The sequence below is a fragment of the Piliocolobus tephrosceles genome, chromosome 3 (assembly GCF_002776525.5).
Source record: "Piliocolobus tephrosceles isolate RC106 chromosome 3, ASM277652v3, whole genome shotgun sequence".
NCBI lineage: Eukaryota > Metazoa > Chordata > Mammalia > Primates > Cercopithecidae > Piliocolobus > Piliocolobus tephrosceles.
In genome coordinates this window covers 87,779,592-87,804,906 of record NC_045436.1, presented here as the reverse complement: position 1 = coordinate 87,804,906, position 25,315 = coordinate 87,779,592, and the positions used below count along the sequence as shown (strand labels likewise).

Sequence of the window (25,315 nt, the reverse complement as noted above, 5' to 3'; positions counted from 1 at the left end):
TAAAAGAATTACCCTTGTTTCTAAGGACCATGCTTACATTCTATTGTGAACATCTGTCTTTGGAGGCCTATTTTCTTTTTTCATTAACTTGACATATGGAAAACAAAATTTTGTATAGCAATTAAAACAAAACAAAACAAAAACCAGACATGACACTTTCTCAGTTAAAATAGTTTAATAAAAGCATCAAAACTGTGCTAAAGATGAGAACCAAAAATGAGGTATTAGGTAGACTTATAAAACAAAGTACAGTTAGTTTTTCATTTCAAATAAACCATGATGTGCAAAATTGTAAAATGTCAACATGTCTGAGAAAAGCATTAACAGTCCTTTCAGCAATTTATATATAAAGATGTTTTTAAAGTGCTACAGCTTAAGGCATTATATTTTAAAGTTTAATAAACATCTAATTTCAACATCTCTCCAAGAACAGACTTCTTCTCAAGTAAGCTATAAACTCTTTGGTTAGGAATATTGAAAATGCCTGTAGAATTTAAGGAGTAATACACTTGTTAATGCTGAGTTATTAGTACGATTCAAAAGCATATGAATTCCATATCAAGAACAAACTGTCCTGCCCAAGGTGCAGTGTAATCCACACTGTATCATCTCATCTAAAAATCTATACAGCAGCCGCCCCATCCACTCAGTTCCTCTGCAGTTAGGCTATTAGCTTTTCTTTTTCAAAAAGCAAAAATTCTTAAGACACCTAAAGATTAGCCTGTATCTCATTTATCTATATTGAAAGTGCTTAATAATATTTTTAAAAAGGAAAAGAGCAGTATGGTAGATAAAGAATGTAGAGTCAAAAATCAGTCAATTATCTTAAAATATCTTTTCTTTTTCCTCTGATTGTTTTGATTAAGCATATTATTTTCTTTTTTTGAGCCTGCAAAAGTTTGCCTAGGCATGTGCTAAATCAAAGGAAAATCTAGCCTCATGTTCACAATTGCCCTGGAATGCCATTCCCAGACTGAGATCTAACTGCAGAGTATGGCTAATGGCAGATGAAGTCAGAGGCTGGGGAGATCTGGTGTCTCCATTTATCTGGAAAACAGAGCAAGGAAGGATGATCAGTCACAGGAGGCCAGTCAGACAGAAGTGTTTAAGTTCAGAGTTTCATCTTTCGTTTAATTCCCGAAGTAACAACCACTCTGGATCTTTTCTCGCCCTCTTCTCTATCAGTAGGAACAGCAGTAGCTGCTTCTCTCCTTTAGGAAAGTGAATGAGAGGTCCCTGGATATGGCCCAGCCTTCAGGTGGTGGGAGCTTACATTCTGTCAGATATAAACAGCTAAGGCATCGTTCTAAGTTTGATTAAAATGGTTGTTTTAAATGATAAACACAAAAGTCCGGTGATGTTTTAAAAACTGGCTTTAATGGACATTAACAAATAACATACACTGATTTATGACCTTTAAACAACAAAAATATGACTTGTAATTATTCAAATAAGGTAGGATTTTTCTCTTAAGTACACTTCTTAAAAAGTCCTTCACAAGATGACTGGGCATCCACTAAGACCAAGGCACTGTGAGGGAGGCAAACAGCATGACATCCTGACCTCAAGGAGCTCAGCCTGGGATGGAGACGGACACACACAACTTCAGCATGAGGCCAAGGGGTAGCCTGTTATGGGATCAAGTGGTGGCAGAATTGAGAAGTGATTCTGAAAGTGTTCTTTAGTCACAGAGACCAGTAGGTTTGAAACTCAATGATGTTACTTTTTAACTTTGTGCCTTACCTTCTCTAAGCCTCAGCTTCATCCACTACAGTATGCCACCCTCTTAATAGAATTTCTGTAACAATTACAGAAATATGCAAGTAAAGGATTAAGTATAGAGCCAGCATGAGGAAAGGTTCAGGAATATGGTTGCTCATATTACTACTATGCTTACTTCTATACATGGAGCACTGTGGGAGAATAAAAGAAAGGGGTGGTCATTCTTTGGAGCACGTTCTCACTGGGGGAAATCCTGGCATCTTGAGCAGGACAATTCTTCACTGTATAGGACTACCTTGACATTTAGCATCCTGGTCCCATGGCAGCAGAAGGCCAGTAGCACCCCCATCATTATGATAACCAAGAAACAAACCCACACATTCCCAAACTCCCGCTGAAGGGGTTACCACCCCTGCTGAAAACTGCTCTTCCAGAGGAACCTTCTACATTTAGAAACAATTTAGTTCTCTTAATAAAAAGAGAGTGAATTCTTTGAGAGTGTATTCAAGGATCAGATACATTGGGCCTGGTGGCAGGGAGGCTAGGACAGGAATGTTCAGTATAGTTTGAAAGCAGAATTCTTTCCTGATGAGTCCCAGCATCAAAATCCCCAAGCTCACCATTCAGGCCTTAGGTAAAAAGGCAGAGCTGCATCTTTGCAAATAACTCAGTAGAAAGGAATTGTGCCATGAAGCTACTTCTTTAGCAAGGCTCACTGTTCCTGTAGTTGAAATAGAAGGTAGACATATAAATTTATACAATAATCCTAAAAGGGATTTTTTAAAATTATAATTTCTTTTTTCCTCAATATACATGACAGAGCCCACTTCATCCCACATCTACAAAAAGTAAAAACTAAAATCATAAAAAAAAAGATAATAACAGAACAAGCCCAAAGAAGCTGGCATATAGAATCTGTGGTGAGAAAAGTTCTCCCCCATTATAACCTAAATACATAACCATCTCTGACAAAGCATTACAGGCTGAACACCACTTTCATGTTGTCACAGGTCTTTAAAAGCCAGCTGATAGATCTTCTTCTCCTGAATTTCTTCTCCAGAGCTTAACAGCATTTTAGAGATACCAGAAAAGATGTAAGGCATTTGACCATCATTAGTGCTGAGAGGTAGAGAGAAGCCAAGTTTTAGTACTCTCATTTTACATATGGGATGTCTGAGGCACTGAGAAATGAGAAGATCGGCCCATTGGTGGAAGCTACTGTAAGTAAAATCCAGATCTCCTGTTTCCTAGGTACTTTGGTTTCTATGCCCCAAATCACAGACCTGCATTACTAAAATGGCTGAAGCATCCTGCTGAGGAATCCTCCAAGATGAAAGCTCCCAGTGTGCTTTACCCTCCTTCTGATCTCTCTGAGCCCAACCTGGATCCACTGAGTTGCTGGATTCACTGTCCCTTGCAGTAGAAAGAATCTGCTTAGAAAGATTTATATATCTTTTTACCATCTCTTCTTGGAGATGCTCTTCATCTCCTTGAAATAGTTATATTAAATGGATGTGGGGCTAAAGTTAGACCAAATCTTCCAGTCAGGAGGGGCTTCTTAGAATCCTCAGGTAAAGCAAATGTGAAACTCTGCATTAGGCTCACAAACATTAGGAATAATTCCATCTTTGCCAGCTGTTCTCCCATACACACCCGCTTCCCTAAAAATGAGATCAGAAAAAAATGAAGGATTATAACACCATCCCTTCTCCTGTTTCAAAAAGTACAAATTTATAGGAAATATCTAAATTGAGTATTCTAAATGCAGATGGAGTTTTTAAATCAAATTGCCATCTATACTACATAGCCTCCCACAGCATATGCTGATCAGAATTTTTACATATCAAATACACATTTTAACTCCTACTCATAAAAACCTATCCTCATTCTAGACAGGAACTAGAGACGGATCCAATGTGGCAGCTACCCTGTCTCTTCTGTGCCTGTTTACCTCTTTCCTTCACTTTTACCTGGAAGATGAAGGCAAAAAAATTCAGATTAAGAATCCCTAGAGCCTCCCTTTTTCCACAGAAAGAATCCTATGTTCTTAATCTAGGAACCTAAAAGAGGAACTGTTGAGATTAGGGAACCCATCCTCTCACCCACCAGACCAGATCAGAAATTGCTCTTAACTTCAGTAGCTCCCTGGGACCCCCCAGAATTACCTGATCAGCCCTGAAAGTAAAATTTCTAATCAAATTTAGAGATTTAAAACCAACTGCTTTATTAAAATCTGAAGTGAACATAGTGAAGATGCCTTATCTAAATTATTGATCCCTTCTCTTACATTAGCTTGCCAAGAAATAAACATTTTTAAAACAACATGAAATAATAAAATATTATTTTAGTTCTACTTTTAAAAATTACACAGTTTAAAAAAGTGTAACTGACCTATCCCAAAAGGAATAAAGGTTTCTTTTTTAATTAGTTGTCCTTGGTCATCCAGAAATCGATTAGGGTAGAAATCTTCTGGTTTCTCCCAAATGGATGGGTCTCTATGTACTGACCACAGGTTGGGTAAGATCAGTGTGCCTTTAGGAATGGTATACCCTTGAAGCACTAAAACAAAAGAAAACATATGGGTGTTATTCAGTATGCTTTTACTAGTAGTTCTCCCTAAACATCATTATCTGAAAAATAAAATGTATTTATATACCTAGCACTTTAATTGGTTGAGACCAAACTGTGAGGTACTTGAGGGTGGAGATATGATCTTGTCAACTGGCATCCCTCTCCCTGCACCATCCCAGAACCCACCTGAGACAGGGAGCAGGCAGTGTTCCAATGAATGCTGAATTAATACATAAAACCATAAAAACATTACAATGAAGAGAAAACACTAAAACAAAAACAATAGGGCATTTCAAGTAAACTTTCCCTAAAAATTAAAATTCCCAATATGTATAAAACTTAGTTTACAGGGTCATTTATGTCCATACAACAATGTAGTGAGGAGGTAAACTAAGATAAAGAGATACACAGGGAAGCCAACCCTGGCTTTTACTAGCTAACAAGTCAATATGCACTTTAAACAGTGCCCAAAAGACACTATAAACATGGTCTATCTGGTACCAAAAAAAAACCTGTTAAGTGATCCAATGTCATTTATAAGCAATGGCATGCTATAACTGTCTTAAAACTAGATCAAGCCCATTACACTATGGGCTGACTCCAGAGGTAAATTCCTTGTTAATAGGGATGTTTAAAGAGAGTCTGGACATGACCAAATAGACATACTTCACTGTAGATGAGAGGATGAAACAGGTGACTTTAGAATAAGATGGGCTTTTCTATTCTTTTTTTTTTTTTTGAGACAGGCTGTCTCACTCTGTCGCCCAGACTGAAGTGCAGAAGTACAGTGGCGTGACCTTGGCTCACCGCAACCTCTGCCTTCCGGGTTCAAGTGATTCTTCTCCTGCCTCAGCTCCTGAGTAGCTGGGACTACAGGAGTGTGCCACTACGCCCGGCTAATTTTTGTATTTTTAGTAGAAATGGGTTTTTGCCACGTTGGCTAGGCTTGTTTTCAACTCCTGGCCTCAAGTGATCCACCCTCCTGGGCCTCCCAAAGTGCTGGAATTACAGGTGTGAGTCACTGTGCCTGACCTTTTTTTTTTTTTTTTCTGAGACAGAGTCTTGCTGTGTCACCCAGGCTAGAGTGTAACGGCACAATCTCAGCTCACTGCAACCTCCCAGGTCCAAGTGATTCTCCTGCCTCAGCCTCCTGAGTAGCTGGGACTACAGTTGTGCACCATCATGCCTGGCTAATTTCTGTATTTTTAGTAGGGATGGGGTTTCATCATCTTGTCCAGGCTGGTCTCGAACTCATGACCTCAAGTGATCCGCCTGCCTCGGCCTCCCAAAATTCTGGGATTACAGGTGTGGGCCACCATGCCCGGCCTTCTAATTATTTAATATTTATGCTTCAGCTGCAGAATTTTAAAAGTTGAAGTAAGATAATTTTCAGGCAAAATCCTTAATCCACGTTTAGACTAGCTCTTCTGACCTCCATGAAAAGAAGGGAGAGTTGCCTTTGTCAATTCTGGAGCTTTTTCTGCCAACATAGCCAATTTAAATTTCGACATTATTTGTTTTGCCAGTATAAGTGTGTATGTTCTGAAGGCTATAGAGCTACTAGTAAAACTAAGCAGTAGTAGAATTCTAGTACAACCAGTGATGCACAGCAGAGGGCTGAACATTCCCTAGACATTTTATTATCTATGACACAATACTAAATCTTCAGAAGGATCAAGCTAGACAACAGTCACCATACCCCTCACCTCAACTACCCTGGATTAGAGGGCCCTGCTTCCCTCAAGGGCATTCAAAGAGGAAGACCCTGGACTTGCCTGTGTTCCCTGAGGTCATATGAGGAATGGCAAGCGGAACCACCACAGTTAGCCTCTGCACTTCCATGATGGTGGCTTCTGTGTAGGGCATCTGGGCCTTGTCTGTGAGGGAAGGAGCTCGGTTGGCGCCAATGACCCTTTCAATTTCTTCATGAACCTTCTCTATGCAAAAAGGGAAGAATAAACCAGAAGATAAGCGTGGGAGAGAGTTGAACCTGCCCTCCTCTGCATACTTTCCATCACCACTAATACCTAACTGGTCAGTTGGCAGTTCAGGCCTGACTCTGCCTCAGTAAAGGTGAAGCGTTGGTCGGACATTTCAAGTAGAGACAGCTAGCCCCAGGGTGCCTGTGCTACCCTGTGACTTAGAAGTGGGATAGTAACACATAGAGGGGCCAAAGAGAAAGGACTCTGGATTCAGGAGCATCCTAAGTCATACTCTCATATGAACATGGGATTGACTCTCTAAGTCAACTGAGACAACATGTGATAGCCTAAGGTGGCCCCCAATATTCCCTGTTCTTGTGGTTTATATCCTTGTGCAGTCCCCTCCTACTCTGTACCAAGTTGGTCTATGTGACCAAGAGAATAAGGGTGAAGTGAGGACATGTCACTTCTGAGATCAGATTATAAAAGACACTGTGGCTCCTCATCTTTGCCACTCTCTCTCTCTCTCTCTCAGGTTGCTCACTTTTGGGGAAGGAAGCCACCAAGTGAAGCAGCTTTATGGAAGGGTCAGAGTGGTAAGGAACTTGGCCAACAGTCATATGGATAGCCACCCTGGACCTGGATTCTTTAGTCTCAGTCAAGTCCGCAGACCCAGCCAACATCTTAACTCTAACTTCATGAGAAACCCTAAACTGGAAGTCATTCGTGGATTCTTGACCCTGAGAAACTGGGAGATAATACATGGTGGTGGTTTTTGTAAAGCTAGCAAATTTCGGGGTGGTTTGCTACCCAGCAATAATTAACTAATACAGGTAGGTATAATCACATCTATAGTAGGCAGAATAAGGGCCCATACAAGATGTACACACCCTAATCCCCTGGAGTCTGTAAACATAATACCTTACATGGCAAAAGGGACTAAACTGATGTAATTAAAGACATAGAGATGGGAAGATTATCCTGGATCACTTGGGTGTGCCCAATCTAAGAACACAGGTTTTTAAGTCAGATAACCTTTCCCAGTTGAGTTCAGAGTCAGAGAAAGATGTGACTATGAATGAATGGTCAGAGATGCAACACTGCTGCCTTCAAAGACAGAAGAAGGAAGCCATGAGCTGTGGAAGCCAAAAACAGCAAGGAAATTGATTCTTCTTTAGACCCTCCAGAAAGGAATACAGCCCTGTCAACGTCCTGATTTTCAGCCCAATGAGACATGTATCAGACTTACAATGTATAGAACTCTTAAGACACTTGTGTTGTTTTAAGCCACTCAGTTTGTGGTAATTTGTTATAACAGCAACAGAAATTAACAATACACCATCCTCCCTGTATTATTCTACTCTGAACTGCCATGGACTTTCAGTATCTATTGGGACTGAGGTGGTAGAACTAGCTGTGTGACCTTGTGAAAGTCACACAACTTCTCTGAGCCTCTGTTCTCCAATTTCAAAAAAAACAAGATGTGTTCAGATCAGCATTATGATTCCCTTCAGCTCTAGAATGTTCTTCTCTAAAGGTCTTTCATGATCATAGATTTCACACAGAATCAAACCCGTAGAGATTTGAGCAGGGGTAAGCAAGTTATGACCTCAGTCCTACTGTCTAGAAACTTGGGTTTCACTGTTAACATCTTACCAACTCCCTATGAGTTGCAAGTATTTGTTTGCCAGCCTGAAGACACTGCTCAGTGTTAGGAGCCACCAGATCACTGAGGTTGCTAATCCTGATTTAAATGACCTGGTTTTGCCATGAACAAAGGAAACACCTATTAATTACCTTGTACATCGGGGTTCAGTGACATATACAGCAGGCACCAAAGCAAAGAGTTAGTTGTGGTATCAGTCCCAGCAATAAAGAGATCCCCAATGATATGAAATAAGTACTCTTCATCAAAACTGCTGTTACTATTATTTTTCCTCTCCTCTTCCATGTGGAGAAGGTACATGTCTATGAAGTCCTGAGGGTTCTCTCTATCCAGAGACTCCTGATGGTCTTTGATGATTTTTTTAAGGAAACTGGTTATATCCTTTTCAATTTGTCTTAATTCCTTAAATGGTCCAAAGGGAAGGTAATAAAGCCAAGGACATATGTTGACCATGAGTACTTGACTGTTCAGACAGATTTCTAGCCCTCGTGACATAAAACCAAGCATTTTCTTGAACTCACTATTGGTGTAATCAAAGCGCTGGCCAAAGCACAAGGAGCAAATGATGTTAGAGACGGCATTGCTGATGATGGAGAAAGGGCAAAAGGGGTCTTCTCCATGCTTTTGCATTTCCGCTTTCACGTATTTGAACTCCTCAATAATCTTGGGCTCCAAGCTAAGTTTTCCCAACCCAAAATGACGAAGAGTTGAATGAGAGAACTTCCTTTGTTGTCTCCAGATGGGACCATAATGTGCAAACACAACCCCTGCAAAGGGACACCAAGAAAGGAAGATGAGAAACAGCATTCCTGATAACACTGAACAGACCTACCGTGGAGTGCATTCTGTATTTTTCAAGTCACTTATGGAAAACTCCTCATATATAGATAAAGACCACTAGTCAAGAAAAACGATTGGCAAAATTTAGTTATCAAGATAGTATGTGTTTCTAATAACAAAAATCATATCTAATTAAATTAGGAGAATTTGCTCTAAAGCTTATTATTATAGATAGTAACTCCTGGTGAAATGAAAAGCAATGAGTTTCATTTTCCAAAGTTAGTGTGCATTTCAAAGTATTACATTTCATAAGAGTGAATCCAGGCTTAGAAAATTTGTCAGGTGGCCAGGTACAGTGGCTCTTGCTTATAACCCCAGAGATTTGGGAAGCTGAGGTGGGAGGACTGCTTGAATCCAGGAGTTCAAGACCAGCTTGGGCAACAGAACAGACCCCATCTCTAAAAAAAAAAAAAATTCGCCAGGTATGGTGGCATGCATCTGTAAGCCCCAGGTACTCAAGAGGCTAAGGTCAGAGAATCACATGAGCCCAGGGGTTGGAGGCTGCAGTCCACTATGATCATGCCACTGTAATCCAGCCTGGATGACAGAGAAAGACCCTGCCTCTAAAAAAAGAAAAAAAGACAATAAATATTTCAGGCTATATACCCCCATATTCTAAACACCTATATTCTAAACATTCTGAACTGAAGGATAATTATAGCAACAGATTAAAATGAGGGCAGAGACCATATCTCCTAGTGCTCACCATTAAAATCCAGCTTCTGGCATAGTGCTTGGTACATAGGAGAGTTTGTTAAATATTAGCTGACTAAATGAACAGCCCAACTAGATTAGAACTATTGGACATCAAAATTTGGAATCCGATAACTGGCAGGTAATCTAAAATGTCTGTTATTGGCAGCAGCCCTGATTTTAAAATATATGGACATGTTAAGGTCATCCACAACTACATCCTATTTGATTTTCACTTATATATCCCACCATCAAACCCCACAAAATTGCTCCCAGATATATCAGATTGTTCTCAAATATTCCTTGTTTTCTGTCACCTATTTCATCCTATTTTCCATGGTATACTCTATCATTTTGGCTAGCTCTTCTTCCTTCCCACATTACTTCTGAATTCTTACTATGTGCCAGGCATGGGGGTGCAGTAGATACAGCTGCAAATGAAATAAAGACCCTGCTCTGTGGTTAAAGTTTCTCATATACCTATAAAGTGTCTTTTTTTTTTTTTGAGACGGAGTCTCGCTCTTTTACCCAGGCTGGAGCGCTGTGGCCGGATCTCAGCTCACTGCAAGCTCCGCCTCCTGGGTTTACACCATTCTCCTGCCTCAGCCTCCCGGGTAGCTGGGACTACAGGCACCCCCACCTCGCCCGGCTAGTTTTTTGTAGTTTTTAGTAGAGACGGAGTTTCACCGTGTTAGCCAGGATGGTCTCGATCTCCTGACCTCGTGATCCACCCGTCTCGGCCTCCCAAAGTGCTGGGATTACAGGCTTGAGCCACCGCGCCCGGCCTATAAAGTGTCTTTCAATGTAAACATCCATGCAGTCAAATGTATCAGACAATTTATCAGTTCCACGTTCCTCGTTGGAATCTTCCAAATGTCTGCTCAAATCTGCAGTGGTTGCTCTGTAGGCCTTTGGTTCAGGTGCTATGACTTCTGTTAGTCATTATTTGGGAATTTTCTTAGACTCTTCTGTGTCAGAACCCATTTCCTGAATTATATTTCTTCCTCTTTGTTTTACTCCCTCATTTTGCTGAAGCACATCATCTAGTAGCTTCTGAGAAAGGATGCATGGGAGGCGAATTTCTAAAGATTATGTGTGATTATTTATTCTACCATTGGACTTCCTCAGAATTTTAAAGACATTGCTAAGACTGGACTGGCTGATGAGTCATAAGATATGTACATATTCAGTATGACTAGACATTGCGGATTACTCTCTGAAGTGGAGAGTACTCTGAAAGTGTATTCATAGAAGTGTTTAAATGTTCTCATTTGTTCAGAATAGTTGCCCTCACTTGATACTTGTCAATGTTTTTAGTTTTGTCAACAGAAGCCTGGAACATATCTCATCTGATTTTTATTTGCATTTCTCTGATTGTTACCAGTGGGTCAGAGCAGCTTTTTATATGGTTATTGGCCAGATTTCCTATTCTGTAATTTGCATTTATCTACTGTGCAATTTTCTTTTTCTTATATATTTGAAATGCATAGCAGATCTTTTATCATGTGATTTTTTAACTTTCTAAGTGGTATGTGTTAAGCAGAAGTTTTAAATATAGTTGTATTTATCAATCCTTTGATTTGTGCTGCATATCTTATTTTAGAAATCTCCTCGTACCATGGGTTCATAAACACATTCTCTATTTTCTTGTAAAAATTTTAAATTTTGTTTTCACATTTAAGTTTCTATAATCTACCTGGAATTTATATTTGTGTTAGGTATTCCTACCTATTGTGAGGTAGGAATCCAAACATTTTTTCCCTATGTAGACAACCTATTGTTCAAGTATGATTTATCAAAGGGTCCTCACTCCACCTCACCAAACCACCAATCTGTAATACTGTCTCTGACAAACATTTCCTTTATAGGGGTGGGCCAGTTGACAGGCTTTCTAGTTGGTTATATTGGTCTATGTGTTTATCACTGTGCTCAAAGCACATTGTCTTAATTACTGTTACCTTATAATAAGATATAAATAGACTTTAATTTTTTATATCGAATAGGGAAGTCCCCTCTTCCCTACAAAACCTTGTTCTTTTTAAAAACTGTTTCAAAAACTTCAAAATCAATTTCTCAAACTTATTTAGGGATTTTGGTTGGAACTGCAATTAATTTCCTTTTTTCTTTTCTTTTCTTTTTTTTTTTTAAACACAGAGGTCTGGGGGATCCACGGAGCATAGGAGGTGTTTGCTGAGGTGCAGGCAGTGGGTGGAGGAGCCTAATAGGTGGTGACTGGCAGCTAAGTTGTCTCCTGGGAGGGCTTGGGTTCACCCCCAGGCCCCATCCCCACCCTGAGCCTGTCTGTCTCTGGATGTGGCCACCAAGACCCCAGGAGAGGCAGAATTTCTGCTGGCAGAACCTGGCTTGGACGCCCACTTTGTAGCTTCTACGTCTCCATTCTCATGCAGATACACTTAATTTCTACATTAATTTGAAAACTGCCTTCTTTATGATGATTGAACTTGTAATCTAAAATGAATCTAAACTTGCTTGTTTTTAAGTTTCTTTAAAAAATTGCTGGATTTTGTTTTCTAATGTAAGTTTTTAAAAAATAGTATATTCACGAATGACAATGGCTTATGAGTTTCCTTTCTCATGGTGTATGTGTCTTGAATATACTGGCCTCCTAAAGCAAGCCAGGGTGTAGTCTTTGTCTCTGAAAGAATCTGTCTAAAATTGGAACATGTTTCTCTTTTCCTTTAGGTTTATTTATAACGTTGGCCATCTGACTCATTAATCGTCAGACCTCTATCTTAATAAATAATTTAAAGCTCTACATTTGCCTCTGTCTGGGTACTACTCTAACTGCAGTCCACAAGTCTTGTTTCCATGTATTTTCATTATTTGGTTTTAAGTAAAAAAAAAAAAAAAAAAAAAAACAAAAAACTTTCTATTTTAAGTCTTCTTTGCTACCTTACCTGGTTTATTTTATGCTGATATTTGACATTTGACATTTGCTTGCTTTTTTACCCTAGTATGTGGCCAATGAAATTTCTAAATAAAGTTGAGAAGAATGTTTGTACAAGTAATTTTGAGGAATATGTCCTCTCTATATGTCCAATAGAGAAAGCCTGATAATGGTCAAAGCCAAATTTTCTGTATCCTTAACAAATTTTTAACTATTTGATCTCTCAACCAAATACTTATATTAAGCTATTTTGCTATAATGGTGGATTTATCAATTTCTCTTATAGTTCTGTAAGTTTTTGCTAAAGGTAGATAAATATCAATGTAGCTATACAGATTTATATTTATATATATGCTGTTAAATACAGATATATATTAGATGACATTGTTAGGTACATTCAAGCTTAGAATTCTATCTTCCTGTTTTTTACATTTTTTTAAAATGGATCCGTTTATCATGAATGCCCTCCTTTTTCTTAACAATGAAGTATCATTTAGAGTACCTTTTGTCAAAAAAGAACCAGCTTTTCTTTTTAAAGTATTTTCTTAGTATTGTAATACCTTTTCATTTTGAACTTTTCTGTACCCTTATGTTGGGGGAATGTCTCTTTTTTGGGGAAGACAGATTATGTCTCTTAAAACAACATATAATTGGATATAAAAAATATCCATTCTGGCAAGCTGTCCTTTAGCCAGTAAGTTTAGTCCTCTTACATTTATTCTAATTACTAATTTCTAACATACTATTTTGAGATTTGTTTATCTGCTTTGCTCATTCTTTTCCCCCTTCCTTCTCATCTTCCTGTTGAGACAAACAGGGTGAATGTTCACTCCTACATTTTTAACATGCTTACTTAAAGTCTAGTTGAGCAGTTGGCAAACTATAGCCCAAAAGCCAAATCCAGCCTGCCGCCCTTGTACAGCCAGAGAGCCAAGACTAGTTTTTACATTAATAAATGGTTGAAAAAAAATCAAAAGATTATTTTGTGATATGTGAGAATCATACGAAATTTAAATCTTTCCTTTAGTGTAAAATCAAGGGGCAAAAAAGAAATTCAAATTTCATGATCTATAAATAAAGTTTAAATGGAACACAGCCAGTTCATGAGTAACACTAATTTGTTTACATTATGTTCTATGGCTGTTTTTGCATTAAAACAGCAAAATCTGCCAGGCATGGTGCCTCATGCCTGTAATCCTAGCAGGTTGGGAGGCCAAGGTGGGAGGATCGCTTGAACCCAGGAGTTCCAGACCACCTTGGTAACACAGTGAGACCCTGTCTTTACAAAATAAAAAAAATTTTAATTAGCTGGGTGTGGTGGCTCAAGCCTGTAGTTCCAGCTACTCGGGAGGCTGAGGTGAGAGGATCACTTGAGCCTGGGAGGTCAAGGCTGCAGTAAGCCGATATCATGCCAATGAACTTCAGCCTGGGTGACACAGTGAGACTGTCAAAAAAAAAAAAAAAAAAAAAAAAAAAAAGAAAGAAAAAAAAAAAAGAAAAGAAAAGAAAAGGTAGCGTCAAGCATATAGTTGCTGCTTAGACTGGGGGTGGGAAAACATTTTCTATGCCAAGGTCCAGGCCAAGACAGACAAACGTCCTTGTTTTCTTTTGTTGGTGGCCAGGGTTGTTAAGTGTTCATTGTCAAACTTTCACCCAGTTGAAGCATTTCAAGATTTCTGTCTTTGTCTGGAAACAACTTTTCATTTTGCCAGGCTGTATCTCTTCCCCACCCCCATTCTACAGCCAAGGCCCTCCAGAGCATCTACCTACTATTTTCTGCAGGGGTGGGGGCAGTGATAAGGACCTGATCTTATTTTATGTGCATTTCAAACTATCCTTGTTCTCAGTCTACTGGCTCTTTTCTGTCTCCTATGATCACTGGTACCTCCGATTTCTAACCCTTTTTGAGATTCTGCATGGTAAACTAGGGAAGTAGTTCTCATTCTATACTCTCATACTCCACTGGCATTCCCCTCTGTAGATGCTTAGGTGTAGTCATCCTCCACTCTATTAAGTCATTTGCCAATCCTATAGCCACTTTGTGTTCAGGTGTTATGGTGCAGAAATGTAGATGTGTCATTTCATTTCAATGTAGACAGAGTATGTGCTTCTGTTCGGCATCCCTCTGGTATGGTATGTGATTGTTGCGACAAAGAAGGATTGGAAATGTCTTAACCACTCCTGAAACCAGAACTCTCCTTTTGTGTACTAAAGGCCCATAAACTATTTCCTAGGCTACCAAAGTTTAATCATTCCTCCTGTCTTTAACTATGAGCAAGTCTTCTGCTGCAGAGTATTCAGCGGCCAAGTGTTGGTGGGCCTCCTCTTTTCTTGGATAGATATGGTCTTCCACACCAGCTTTAGGATTTGATACCAATCCCACCTACCCTCTCTTTATTTTTATTTATTTATTTTTTTGAGATGGAGCTGCACTCTGTCACCCAGGCTGGAGTACAGTGGCGCGATCTCAGTTCACTGCAACCTCTGCCTTCTGGGTTCAAGTGATTCTCCTGCCTCAGCCTCCTGAGTAGCTGGGACTACAGGCGCATGCCACCAAGCCTGGCTAATTTTTGTATTTTTAGTAGAGATGGGGCTTCCCAGGCTGGTCTTGAACTCCTGACCTCAGGTGATCCACCCGCCTCGGCCTCCCAAAGTGCTGGGATAACAGGCGTGAGCCACCACGCCTGGCCCTCTCCTTATTTAATATAGTACATATAACATCTCTGCTTTGTCTTATTTACCAAAAAACATTATTTTTCCTTTGTTAGGTCCTTGATCTTACCATCTACTAACCATTTTTAAACTACATATTTACATTTTAGAAATATTTTGTCTCCCAAAATGGCTCGGAAGCAAAAATCAGGACTCTTTTGCTTCAGAATAACAAAAATATACCCTCAAGCTAGTTCATCGAACAGGCCAGTTAGGCTATGGAATGAAACAACAGGAAGAAAAGCGTATTGCCACCTCAGGGAGTACTAAATGTCACAGAACTCTTTCTCCCTGTATCTATTTTTCCCTCCTCTCTGTCTGACTTCATTCTTTCCAACTACAAACCAGCTTTTCAGTGAAACATGAGCTATCCTGAGATGCCTATTTTCCCAGTTTCACCACCAAAAGGAAAAGTCCTCTATTTTCTAGATTCAACCTGAGAAATTCTGGGGAAGGATTCAAATGCTTCAGTAGGGTGTCCTGCGGTGATACCAACTTGAGATACCTTAAATTTATTTTGTGGCTTGAGGTTTCTAACTATGTCATGCTATTCTTATCCCAAAACTATGTAGGGCTTGATGTGTAGTTGTGAATTATTGAGTTCTGTGCCTGGCCTACAGATTAACCACTTACAAAAAGGTTAGGAATTGTGATCAGTCCACTTTTGGTCAGTGTGTCAGTGTGTCCCTCAACTTATCACTCTGGCCAAGAAGGTAAGTTCATGTAAAGATATGGCATCTCCTGTTCAATCAACAAAAGGGATTGAGGTCAAAAATAAAGAATTCCTCAGAAGAAGCGGGTATTCTTGTCCAAGGAACAGGTGCTAGGCAGTGGAAACATAAAAATCCAACTCAAACCAAATAAAGGATAGACTAAATTGACATTGATACATTCTCACAAACGGATATTATACAGCTCCTAAGAACTTTACAAGAGGATATTTAATAATATGAAAATATGTTCATAATACTTTAAGTGATAAAAAGCAATTTTTAAAATTATGAAAATTATTCCATTTTAAGGAGGCAAATATATTTCTAAAAATACCTGTACATGTAGAAAAAAGACTGGAAGGTGATACATGAAAATGTCAATACTATCTCAAAATAATGCTGATCACAGATGATTTTCAGTCCATTTTTTCATTTTCCTTGTTTTGTTTTCCAGTAACATATACTACTATAATAAAAATACTCAAAATACATTAAACATGAAGCAATTCTACATTGACCACATATACGTCTTTACCTACTGAACAGAGAGAGTGTCATACACTGATCACACTTACCCTTTCCTTCCACGGGATCATAGAAGTATTCCTATTAGTGGGAGAATTCAGGCCATCTCAGTGTGACTGCATAACTATTTCAAAATCAGTTCAAATACCTATTTTATTGCATACTCAGTTAACTTGTTTCCCTCATTCATTTTCAAATTCCCCAGATGAACTTTCATTTTCTGTTTATCTTCATTTCCTAATTTCATTTTGCATCTTGTTCTCCTTTGAGGTATCTATCAGACTGATCTATCCCATACTTTTAAAATTCTTCAAAATTTCATTTACCTTCTATTTTTATGGCTTTGCAATTTGCTTTGACTCTTGCTCCAAGTCTCCAGTGATATTATCTGAGCCATATCAAGTTTTATGAGTCAAATCAGTGTTTCTTTTTCTACTTTCATGACTAGTGTCCTACAAACATTTGTGGCAGCATAGTTGGTAAGAGCAAAACAATGTAAAATTTACCTAATTTTTATCAACAGTGAAATAGAGAATATGATGCCATTATATTCATTCTATTTAGTGGAATACTACATAATATGGTTAAAACATAACACTTTTAAATAACAAAAGCTAGTTAGAGAAAGATACTTTAAGTATCCAACATATGCAAGTTTTAGAAGAACATACCAAATAAAGCTATGTTATTTATGAATCTGAAGCAGATCTGAGCTGCAGATAATCAAGTTTATACTGTTCTTTGAGCTTTATTTTGAATATTTTAAAATAAAAATGTGATGTTAGAAGAAACAGATCACATGTCTTACCCTGTTTTGTGTTGCTATAACAGAATACCACAGGCTGGGTAATTTATAAAGAACAGAGATTTATTTCTTACAGTTTTGAAGGCTGGGAAGTCCAAGAGGATAGCACTGGCATCTGGCAAGGGCCTTCATGCTGCATCATCCCATGGCAGAAGGCAGAAGTGTAAGAGAGGATGAAAGAGAGAGAGAGAGAGAGAAAGGGGGCCAAACTCATCCTTCTTATCAGAAACCCACTCCCACAATAACTAACCCACTCTGGTGATAACAGCACTAATCCATTGATGAGGGCAGAGCTCTCATGACCTAATCATCTTTTAAGTTCCTATCTCTCCACACTGTTGCATTAGGGATTAAGTTTCTAATACATAAACTTTTGGGGACACCTTCAAACCATAGCAGCACACTTAAGAGTGAAACACTCCTCTGGTAGACTTAGCTCTGATTTTGTAGTTTTCTTTTCTTTTTGTGCTTAGGAAAAGAATCAATCAGAATGATGGACACAGCATCTTTACGGCCCACCTAGTTTACTGTAGTTTTTATGGGCTTAAGACGACGACCAACTTGTCTAATCATGAAATTTTGAAAAATTTAAACATCACAAATAAACTGCCTACATATGGAACTTTCAGCAAATGTATTAAGTCAACTATTTCTAGCCTCTCTTCGCACGTCACTATTTATGAAACATATTCTCCTCTGCTATTCTCATCAACTTCAGCAGCAAAGTTCTTTCAAAAAATAATAAATATTGAATAGCGTTATTGGCCTCTAATTCCTAACATAATTTCTTTTCTCTTATGGCCTACACATCTTGTTTCTGGACAATATCACATTTACTTCTTTGCTACTGGGCACAGTAGCCAAAGATGGTTTGAGCTGTCCTCAAGTCTTGCTGAGCTGAGCATCTTGACTGTAGTCACCGTGGCCTCTCTTCTTCAGGCTGGTAATGCTGTCCATTTCTTGATCTGGGAAGTCCACTCACAACTCATCTGCTCCTTCATCCTTTGATGATCATCTTGAAATAAATTCACATCCCCCCTTTTTATTCTTCACTCTTGAAAAAGTTCTATTTAAAAAATCCTCTGCTAGCTACATTTTCTTATTCAGATGATCTGTTCTTTATTCCAAGTTAAGTCCACAAGCATTTTCTTCATGCCACATGGTTCTTGCCTTGTATTATCTTGTCAACAGCCTCTCCAGCCACTGAAATTTCTCTCATTAATTCTTTTACAGCACATTCACCCAACACATACCAGAGCAGCATTGCCTAAGAAAACCCTGTCTCTTGGGGGAATACTTTAGTTGAGATACTACTGAAGCACCAAATTGCCCCCAGGCTCCCCGCTCTTTTCTAAATAGAGATTTAATAGTAAGCAGTGTCCAACTAATGCTTAGAAATGACCTTGTTATAGATCCTCAACCAAACAGCCACCAAGAAGCACTCTGATAAACTGTTTTTTTTTTTTAAGAATTGGAAACTATACTGTTAAGATCTCAAAGAAGAAAATCTAATTCCTACCTTAAGAAATCCAGGGGAAGAGACAGACACATAAAACAAATTATAATAAAATGTGATACGTACATCAATAGATGTTTGTATGCACAAATTCATTCATCTTTTGGTTCTCTATTCTGTGCCAAGAAGTAGGGATACAGTGGTTAACAAAAGGAACAAAATCTCTGCCCTAAAGAAACTCACATTCCATTGAGAGGTGGGGGTGGTAATAGGCTAAATACTATACTTCCCAGTGTTTAAAGAGAAAAATATGAATGAGATAAAATAAGAGGTGGTGCTGGGCATTGACCAAAATAGCACTGAAAGGTGACAATTGGCCTGAGGGATGACAAGCAATCAGTCAAGCAAGAAGTTATTCCAGGCCCAAAGAAGACAAACGTTGTACCTTGAGGCAGGCCCAGGCATGGCAGAAATCAGGTTAGTGTGTCTAGAGTAGAAAGGCCAGGTTGAAATGTACAAATGAAGGGAGAGCTGAAAAAGAGAAATGCAGCAGCCAGATCCTTCAGGCCACAGTACGTCAAGTATGGAGTGGGGAGGCAATTGGTTTCAGCCAGAGAGCTATTAGGGTTTGATTCATGGTTTATGTAAGAGATCCTTTTGGCTGCTCTGGGGATGAAAATCTGGAGTGGAAGCAAGCAGGTTAGTCAAGAGGCTTCTAAAGTATCAGATTAGAAATTATGGTAGCTTTAGAAAAAAAGAAAAATAAATAAATGATGGTAGCTTGGATGAGGGTGCTGGCAGTAGAGATGGAGAAAAGTAGATGGATGTAGCACATATCTACTGTAGGAGTCAATTAAGACTTATGGATTGATTAGAAGAGACTGGGAAGGTCTTAAAATGAAACAACAGTATCATAGAAGTTAATCTCGTTCTACAGGGTAGGGAAGCATCTCAGGGTACACATTCTCAAAGAGGTAACATTTAAGCCCAATCTTAAAAGCAAGTGTGAAAAAAGAGAAAAAAGTGTTGGTGAGGACGTGGAGAAATTGGGACCCCTGTGGGAATGTAAACTGGTGCACTCACTGGAAAATGGTATGATGGTTCTTCAAAAAATTAAACCTAGAATTACCACATGATCAAGCAACTCCTAGGGACTCAGATATTTGTACCCTTCTATTCATAGCAGCATTATTCACAATAGCCCAAAGGTGGAGGCACAAGTGTCTATCAATGGATGAATGGGTAAACAAAATGTGGTATATACAGTTGACCCTCCACATTCATGGGTTCCACATCTGTGGGTTCCACCAACCGCAGATCAAAAAACCGCATCTGTACTGAATGTGTAGACTTTTTTTCTTGTCATACCTTAATACAGTATGACAACTATCTACAAAGCATTTACATTGTAGTAGGTATTATAAATAATCTAGAGATGATTTAAAGTATCCAAGATCCCTATGCATAGCTACACCATTTTATATCAGGGACTTGAGCATCCTAGGGTTTTGTTATTCGCAGGAGGTCCTGGAAGGAATCCCCTACAGATAAGGAGGGATGATTATACATATGATGGAATATTATTCAGTCTTCAAAAGAAAATTTTCACATATGCCACAACATGGATGAACTCTAAGACATTATGCTAAGGATTTTAAATGAGTAGAGATAAAGATCATAATACTTCAAATGCCCCACTGAAAAACAAATGTCACAGTTCACACCTCATCCACTGCATGCTTTCGTAATACTGCTTCTACCTAGAATTCTCTTCTGAGCTCATGGCTGCCTGGAGAAAACCTACCTGCTTTTCTCTTCTTTTTTAAAAATTGTGGTTAAATACATATAAAATTTACCATCTTAACCATTTTTAAGTGCACACCTTAATGGCATAAGGTACTTTCACACTGTTGTGCAACCACTGCTACTGGCCAGCCACAGAACTTTTTCATCTTGCAAAACTGAGACTTTCTGTCTCTATGAATTTCACTATGCTAGGAGGCACGTCATATAAGTGGATCATACAATATTTGTCTTTTTCGTTTACAATCCTGATGCAAAACTCTGGCTTTATCAGATTCTGAAAAGCCTAGATCTCTCTTTGCCATGTCATAAGGACAGGAAATAGCATTCATTTATTTAATAGCTACTTGAGCTCCTACTATGTTTCAGGCAGTAATGACTCTGTCCTCCTAAATGTCAGAACAGTGGTGAAGACTGACATCCAGGCCCAAGGCCATAAACTTATGTAGCTTCGGTTTTGAAAAGTTCAGTGAAGGAAAAGTGCTTGGGTAAGGGACCTAGTTCTAATAAGGGAGCCTACCCTACTTGGAGAGGCTGTGAGAAAAGGCTTCCCCGAGGAAAAGGCATTTAACACCTGACTGATGGATAGGAGTGACTCAGAAAAGAAGTCAGAGACCTAGGCCAGCCAATAAGACAAAGGGGGACGGTAGAGACAGGTTAGACTGGACATTTTATTGCAGCAGATAACACGTTTTCCAACCCGCAAAAATGTCCAATTTAGACTCCCATACGCAGGAATCAGAGGCTATGAACCAGCGCCTGAGATTTGGTAATAGGCTTCTACCATGTTTTCTGGACTTTTTATCTTATTGGAAAATATCTTAAATTCTTGCATTCGAAACTCACAAGGTAAAAAGAATATCCTTCCCTCTTTCTAACATGGGGGCCAAAGTTTCTCTCCGAGGTCACAGCTGGTGGAAGGGAAGACTACTTTTGGAAAGATGGAACCTGGCTTGCCACCTTGTCCTCCCACTATCCCTATTACTCTCCCTCAACCTCCAGATGACTTTTCTACTTCTGATCTTGGAGTATGAACAAGTCACGCGTCCGTCACTACTTGATGGGATCTTAAAAGCATCAGGAAGGAGAGGCGCCGCAGCCAGCAACACCTGTTAGTTCAGGATGCAGGTGTGAGGCAGGCTGGGGGCGCGCGGCCGGAAGGGGCACAGGGACTGCAGCCCCCGCGCACCTGGAGACTCATCCGCGGCATCCGCGTACCCACAGCCCACGCCCCACGCCCCCCGTTCCCGCTCACCCTTCTCCTTGGTCACAATGGAGATGAGCGGCACCCGCGGGCGGTCGCTGAAGACCTCGGCCTGCTGCACCAGCGCCTCGCGCACGCTGTGGAAGTCGCTGAGGACCACCACCAGGTAGTGGCCGATAAAGAAGCTGAAGATGCTGCCGTACACACGGGCTAGGTGAGCCAGGAGCACCTGCGGGCCCACCACCGAGGGATCAATCCCTGCGGCCCTGGTCCTGCTGCTCAGCCAGCTCAGCCGCCGGAGGAAGGGAGGCAGCAGCACGTGACCGAAGTTGCCCACCAGGGGCCAGGGCGTGGGCCCAGGCGGGATGCCCCGCGCCCGGCGACGCCGCAGCCAGCTCCAGCCCAGCACCGCTACGAGGCCGCACAACAGCAGCGCGTCCCCACTCGGGTCCATCCGCAGCAGCCCCAGAGGCGCAAGCAGGAGGCGCGCGGGCCAGGGCGGGTCCTCGGCGGGGGGCTGCGGCGGCCCGGGAGAGGACATGGTCAGGGCGCCGGCGGCCTCGGGTTCCCCTTGCTGCCCGGAGGAGACGCGCACGCAGCTGCCTGCCCCGCGGCGTCGGTGTTCTGCTGTGTCCTGGAAGGTCGGGGGCGGGCAGGGGCCGTAGAAGCGCGCCCGGATTGGCTGCGCCGCACGCATTCTCCCCGCCGCCTCCATTCAGCAACGCCCGGGCGGAACCTGGAGAAGCGCCGGCTGCCTGGCGGAGGGGGTTGGCGGGCGAGCGGGCGCGGAACCTGAACTTTGCCCCGAAGTCCCGTTACGCCCCTTTGTTGGGTCTGGTCTGGCGGTGACTGTCCCTGAAACTGGGATGCTGGCAACACAACCTTGCGCTCTGATTGGCTGTTGGATTCCCTTGTGTCATTCGTTTGTGATTATCACTAGTTTGTCCGTTGACAAACACAAACGCGTACTTCTGAAGTGCATAAACCGTGCTAGGATCTGTGCTGAGTGCGGTAAACTGGTGAGCAGGCCAGTGAGATAGCTTGGCAAGGCACCTGTAGCCTGAGCTGGGAGAATGGGGTCAACGCCATATTCCCGCAGGCTTCGGTGTAGTTCTTTATCCAAACCGGGATTCGCAGCACCCTTTTCTCCACGCAGAGACAGCAGGATGCTGGGAAGCCATGGAATGCAGAATCTGTGGGTGTTGGCTCGGTAGCCAACGCTGCGGAAGGGATGGTGGCGGGAGTGGGGGAAGCGAGGGACGGGCAGCGAGGCAGGAGTCACGTTCTGAGAGCTTGCCCTGGGCTAGAAAACTATGCGGAGAGCGAAAGCTGTGTCCATTCCTGCGTGTGGCCTGGGTGCAGCAGAAAATGTACTTAAATCCAGAAATACGGAAACCAGAATTTGCTTGGGGGATTTAAGTAGCCAGAAATATAAAAAGAAAATAACCGGTTGAGGGAAGGGTGGCAATATTATTGGTGTTAGACAACACTTGAAAGGCTGAGGTTGAAATATTGGATATGAATTGTATAATACTTTAAAAACAAAGTCTTACTTTATTTAATCTTCCCAGATAATGGCTTTCCTGATAAGGGCTTCCCTTTCTGTCTTGTTTAGGCCAAATCCTGTAGTTTCTGTTCAAGTTGGGTTGAGCATAGAATTGTTTGTACTGGGCCATTTTTCTAGCCTTTTCATTTTTCTCCATACATGAAAAGTTTGAACACCACGCTGTACCTATAAAAATGTGACCAAAGAAAGCATAGTGAATCCTCTAAATAAATACATGATCCATTTTATTTTTCTATAAACAAGTGATGCCAGTAGGATATATTAAATTTCAAGTCCGCTCTGTTCTCATATTCTTTTTGACATGCTTTTCATGTTATTTTAAGCTTATGCACCCCAAACATAAAAAACCTCCACACCTCTCATCTTCTATAATTAACCACTACTTGTGAGATTACTTTTCTCAGTTTTTTTGAATTTTTAAATTGTTGAGAAGTTTTTAAAAATTTAAACTACTTGTTTGCAGATACTATCTTCAACATGACATTCTGGATGTCATCTGATTCTAGGGCTTTGCTCTCTAAAACAGTAGCCACTATATACATCATCCCATACAAGCAATTTAAATTCACAAATGATTTTAAAATAGTTGAAGCTGTGACTAATTTAACAACTCCAACAGCCACCCTTTTATATTGTACAGGATGTAACAGCATATATAGTGTTTTCCTAAATCTCTCATTTTCACTATGTTAACAGATCTGTGGGGCAGATAGGAAATCTGGGCTGAAGTCGGCCTCTCCTCACCATTCATATGTTGAAGTCCTAACCCCCAGTGCCTCAGAATAAGACTGTATTTGGAGAAAGGGCCTTTAAAGAGGTAATTAAGCTCAAATGGAGTCCTGTGGATGGGCTCTTACCAATATGACTGGTGTCTAAAGAAGAGGAGATAAGGACAGAGAGAGGAAAGAGGATGTGAGGACACAGAAGGCAAGTCAGGAGAGAGGTCTCAGAAGAAATCAACCCTGCTGACACCTTGGGTTTTGACTTCTAGTCTCCAGAATGGTGAGGATATAAATATAAATTTCTGTTGTTTAAAACATCCAGTCTGTAGTACTTTGTTATGGCTGTCCTAGCAAACTAATACAGGAAGTGATACTGTTCATCATATTATGGATACACTGTTTTATTTTATTATTATTATTTTTTGAGATAGAATTCTCACCCAGGCTGGAATGCAGTGGTGTGATCTTGGCTCACTGCAACCTCTGCCTCCCTAGTTCAAGTGATTCTCCTGTCTCAGCCTCCCGAGTAGCTGGCATTACAGGCCTGCACCACCACGCCCGACAAATTTGTATTTTTAGTAGAGAAGGGTTTTATCATGTTGGCCAGGCTGATCTCGGACTTCTGACCTCAGGTAATCTGCCCACCTCAGCCTCCCAAAGTGCTGGGATTACAGACGAGAGCCACCATGCCCAGCTGGATACACTATTTTAAACATGAAACCACACAGCTCATTCAGTGCTCCTTAAGGATGAATTTCCCCAAATTACATTCAGGGTGATTTTGCCACATAAAGGAATACTTTCTGCTTCATGTCTCTTATTTTATATAGGTAAAAAAGTAATAGCAGAAGCAGTAAAGGAAGAGAATACTAAGAGATCTTTTGGGTGGGCAGAAGTGGTAAGAAAGATAGTGAGAGGATTATGGGAAAAATCATTTTTATTGAGACCCTAAAGATAATTTTAAACCACCCACTTTCCTACCTATATCCTCCTTGTTCTACATGGATTTTGGCCAGAATTGTTGGTTACAGTATATCTAAAATAGCTGAGTACTTATTTTGTTATAAAGAGTGGTATTAAATTACTCTATTTGTAAAACTACAATTGTTCAGTTGGTTTGTAATTCTCGGGAGGTAAATGCCACACACCACACCCATCCAGAGTCAGTGAGTATGAACAGAGAGAGTGCATGGCTTAAGAAGGGTTTGCAAAATGCTAATGAAAAGAGAAAGTAGAAATGTTATTAGCACTATTTAGTTGCGCAACTCCACAGGTCATTTAAAAATTAACAAACAGCTTCATTCCCTTTAAGTTCTTATGATTTGCTTCGTATATACTCCTTTGAGTGTCTTCTATATATGTGTTTATGTACTCTCTGAGCCTCCATGTTCCTGAACTGAAATTGGGGTAATAAATATACCTATATCAAGCATAGGGATTAAATAAAATAGCACAATGTCTAGCAATTAGTACGCAATAAACAAAA

General features: G+C 40.4%; 1 protein-coding gene and 1 long non-coding RNA gene across 7 annotated transcripts in view; one reads left to right on the top strand and one right to left on the bottom strand.

The window, feature by feature from the left end:
- Positions 1-156: 156 nt before the first annotated feature.
- On the bottom strand, positions 157-22,356 carry LOC111528944 (cytochrome P450 2U1). Of its 6 annotated transcripts, XR_002727218.2 has the most exons (7): positions 21,592-22,356; positions 8,013-8,648; positions 6,069-6,230; positions 4,114-4,281; positions 3,006-3,383; positions 2,343-2,443; positions 157-1,628 (listed from the first exon to the last, which is right to left on the bottom strand). XR_002727218.2 is itself a non-coding variant. In XM_023195847.2 (5 exons), the coding sequence occupies exons 1-5, from the start codon at positions 22,253-22,255 to the stop codon at positions 3,205-3,207; spliced, it is 1,809 nt and encodes a 602-aa protein (XP_023051615.1). In that variant the 5' UTR covers positions 22,256-22,356; the 3' UTR covers positions 161-3,204. The 6 variants fall into 6 exon arrangements, 3 of the variants coding, with proteins under 3 accessions (XP_023051615.1, XP_023051618.1, XP_023051617.1); XR_002727217.2 differs by having other exon boundaries at positions 2,343-3,383; XR_002727216.2 differs by having other exon boundaries at positions 161-2,443.
- LOC113224982 overlaps positions 21,606-25,315 on the top strand; it is a 70,072-nt gene continuing 66,362 nt past the window's right edge. Inside the window, exon 1 of the long non-coding RNA XR_003309598.1 lies at positions 21,606-21,754. This is a non-coding gene — a long non-coding RNA (uncharacterized LOC113224982). The remainder of the gene's footprint in view (positions 21,755-25,315) is intronic.

Excerpts from the sequence above, each read along its gene's own strand:
- LOC111528944 (XM_023195847.2), bottom strand. The coding sequence starts at position 22,255 with ATGGAGGCGGCGGGGAGAATGCGTGCGGCGCAGCCAATCCGGGCGCGC. Across the intron at positions 4,282-6,068 it reads TATGACCTCAGGGAACACAG|TGCTTCAAGGGTATACCATT; the intron begins GCAAGTCCAGGG and ends CTTTTGTTTTAG. Across the intron at positions 3,384-4,113 it reads CTTTATTCCTTTTGGGATAG|GGAAGCGGGTGTGTATGGGA; the intron begins GTCAGTTACACT and ends TCTCATTTTTAG.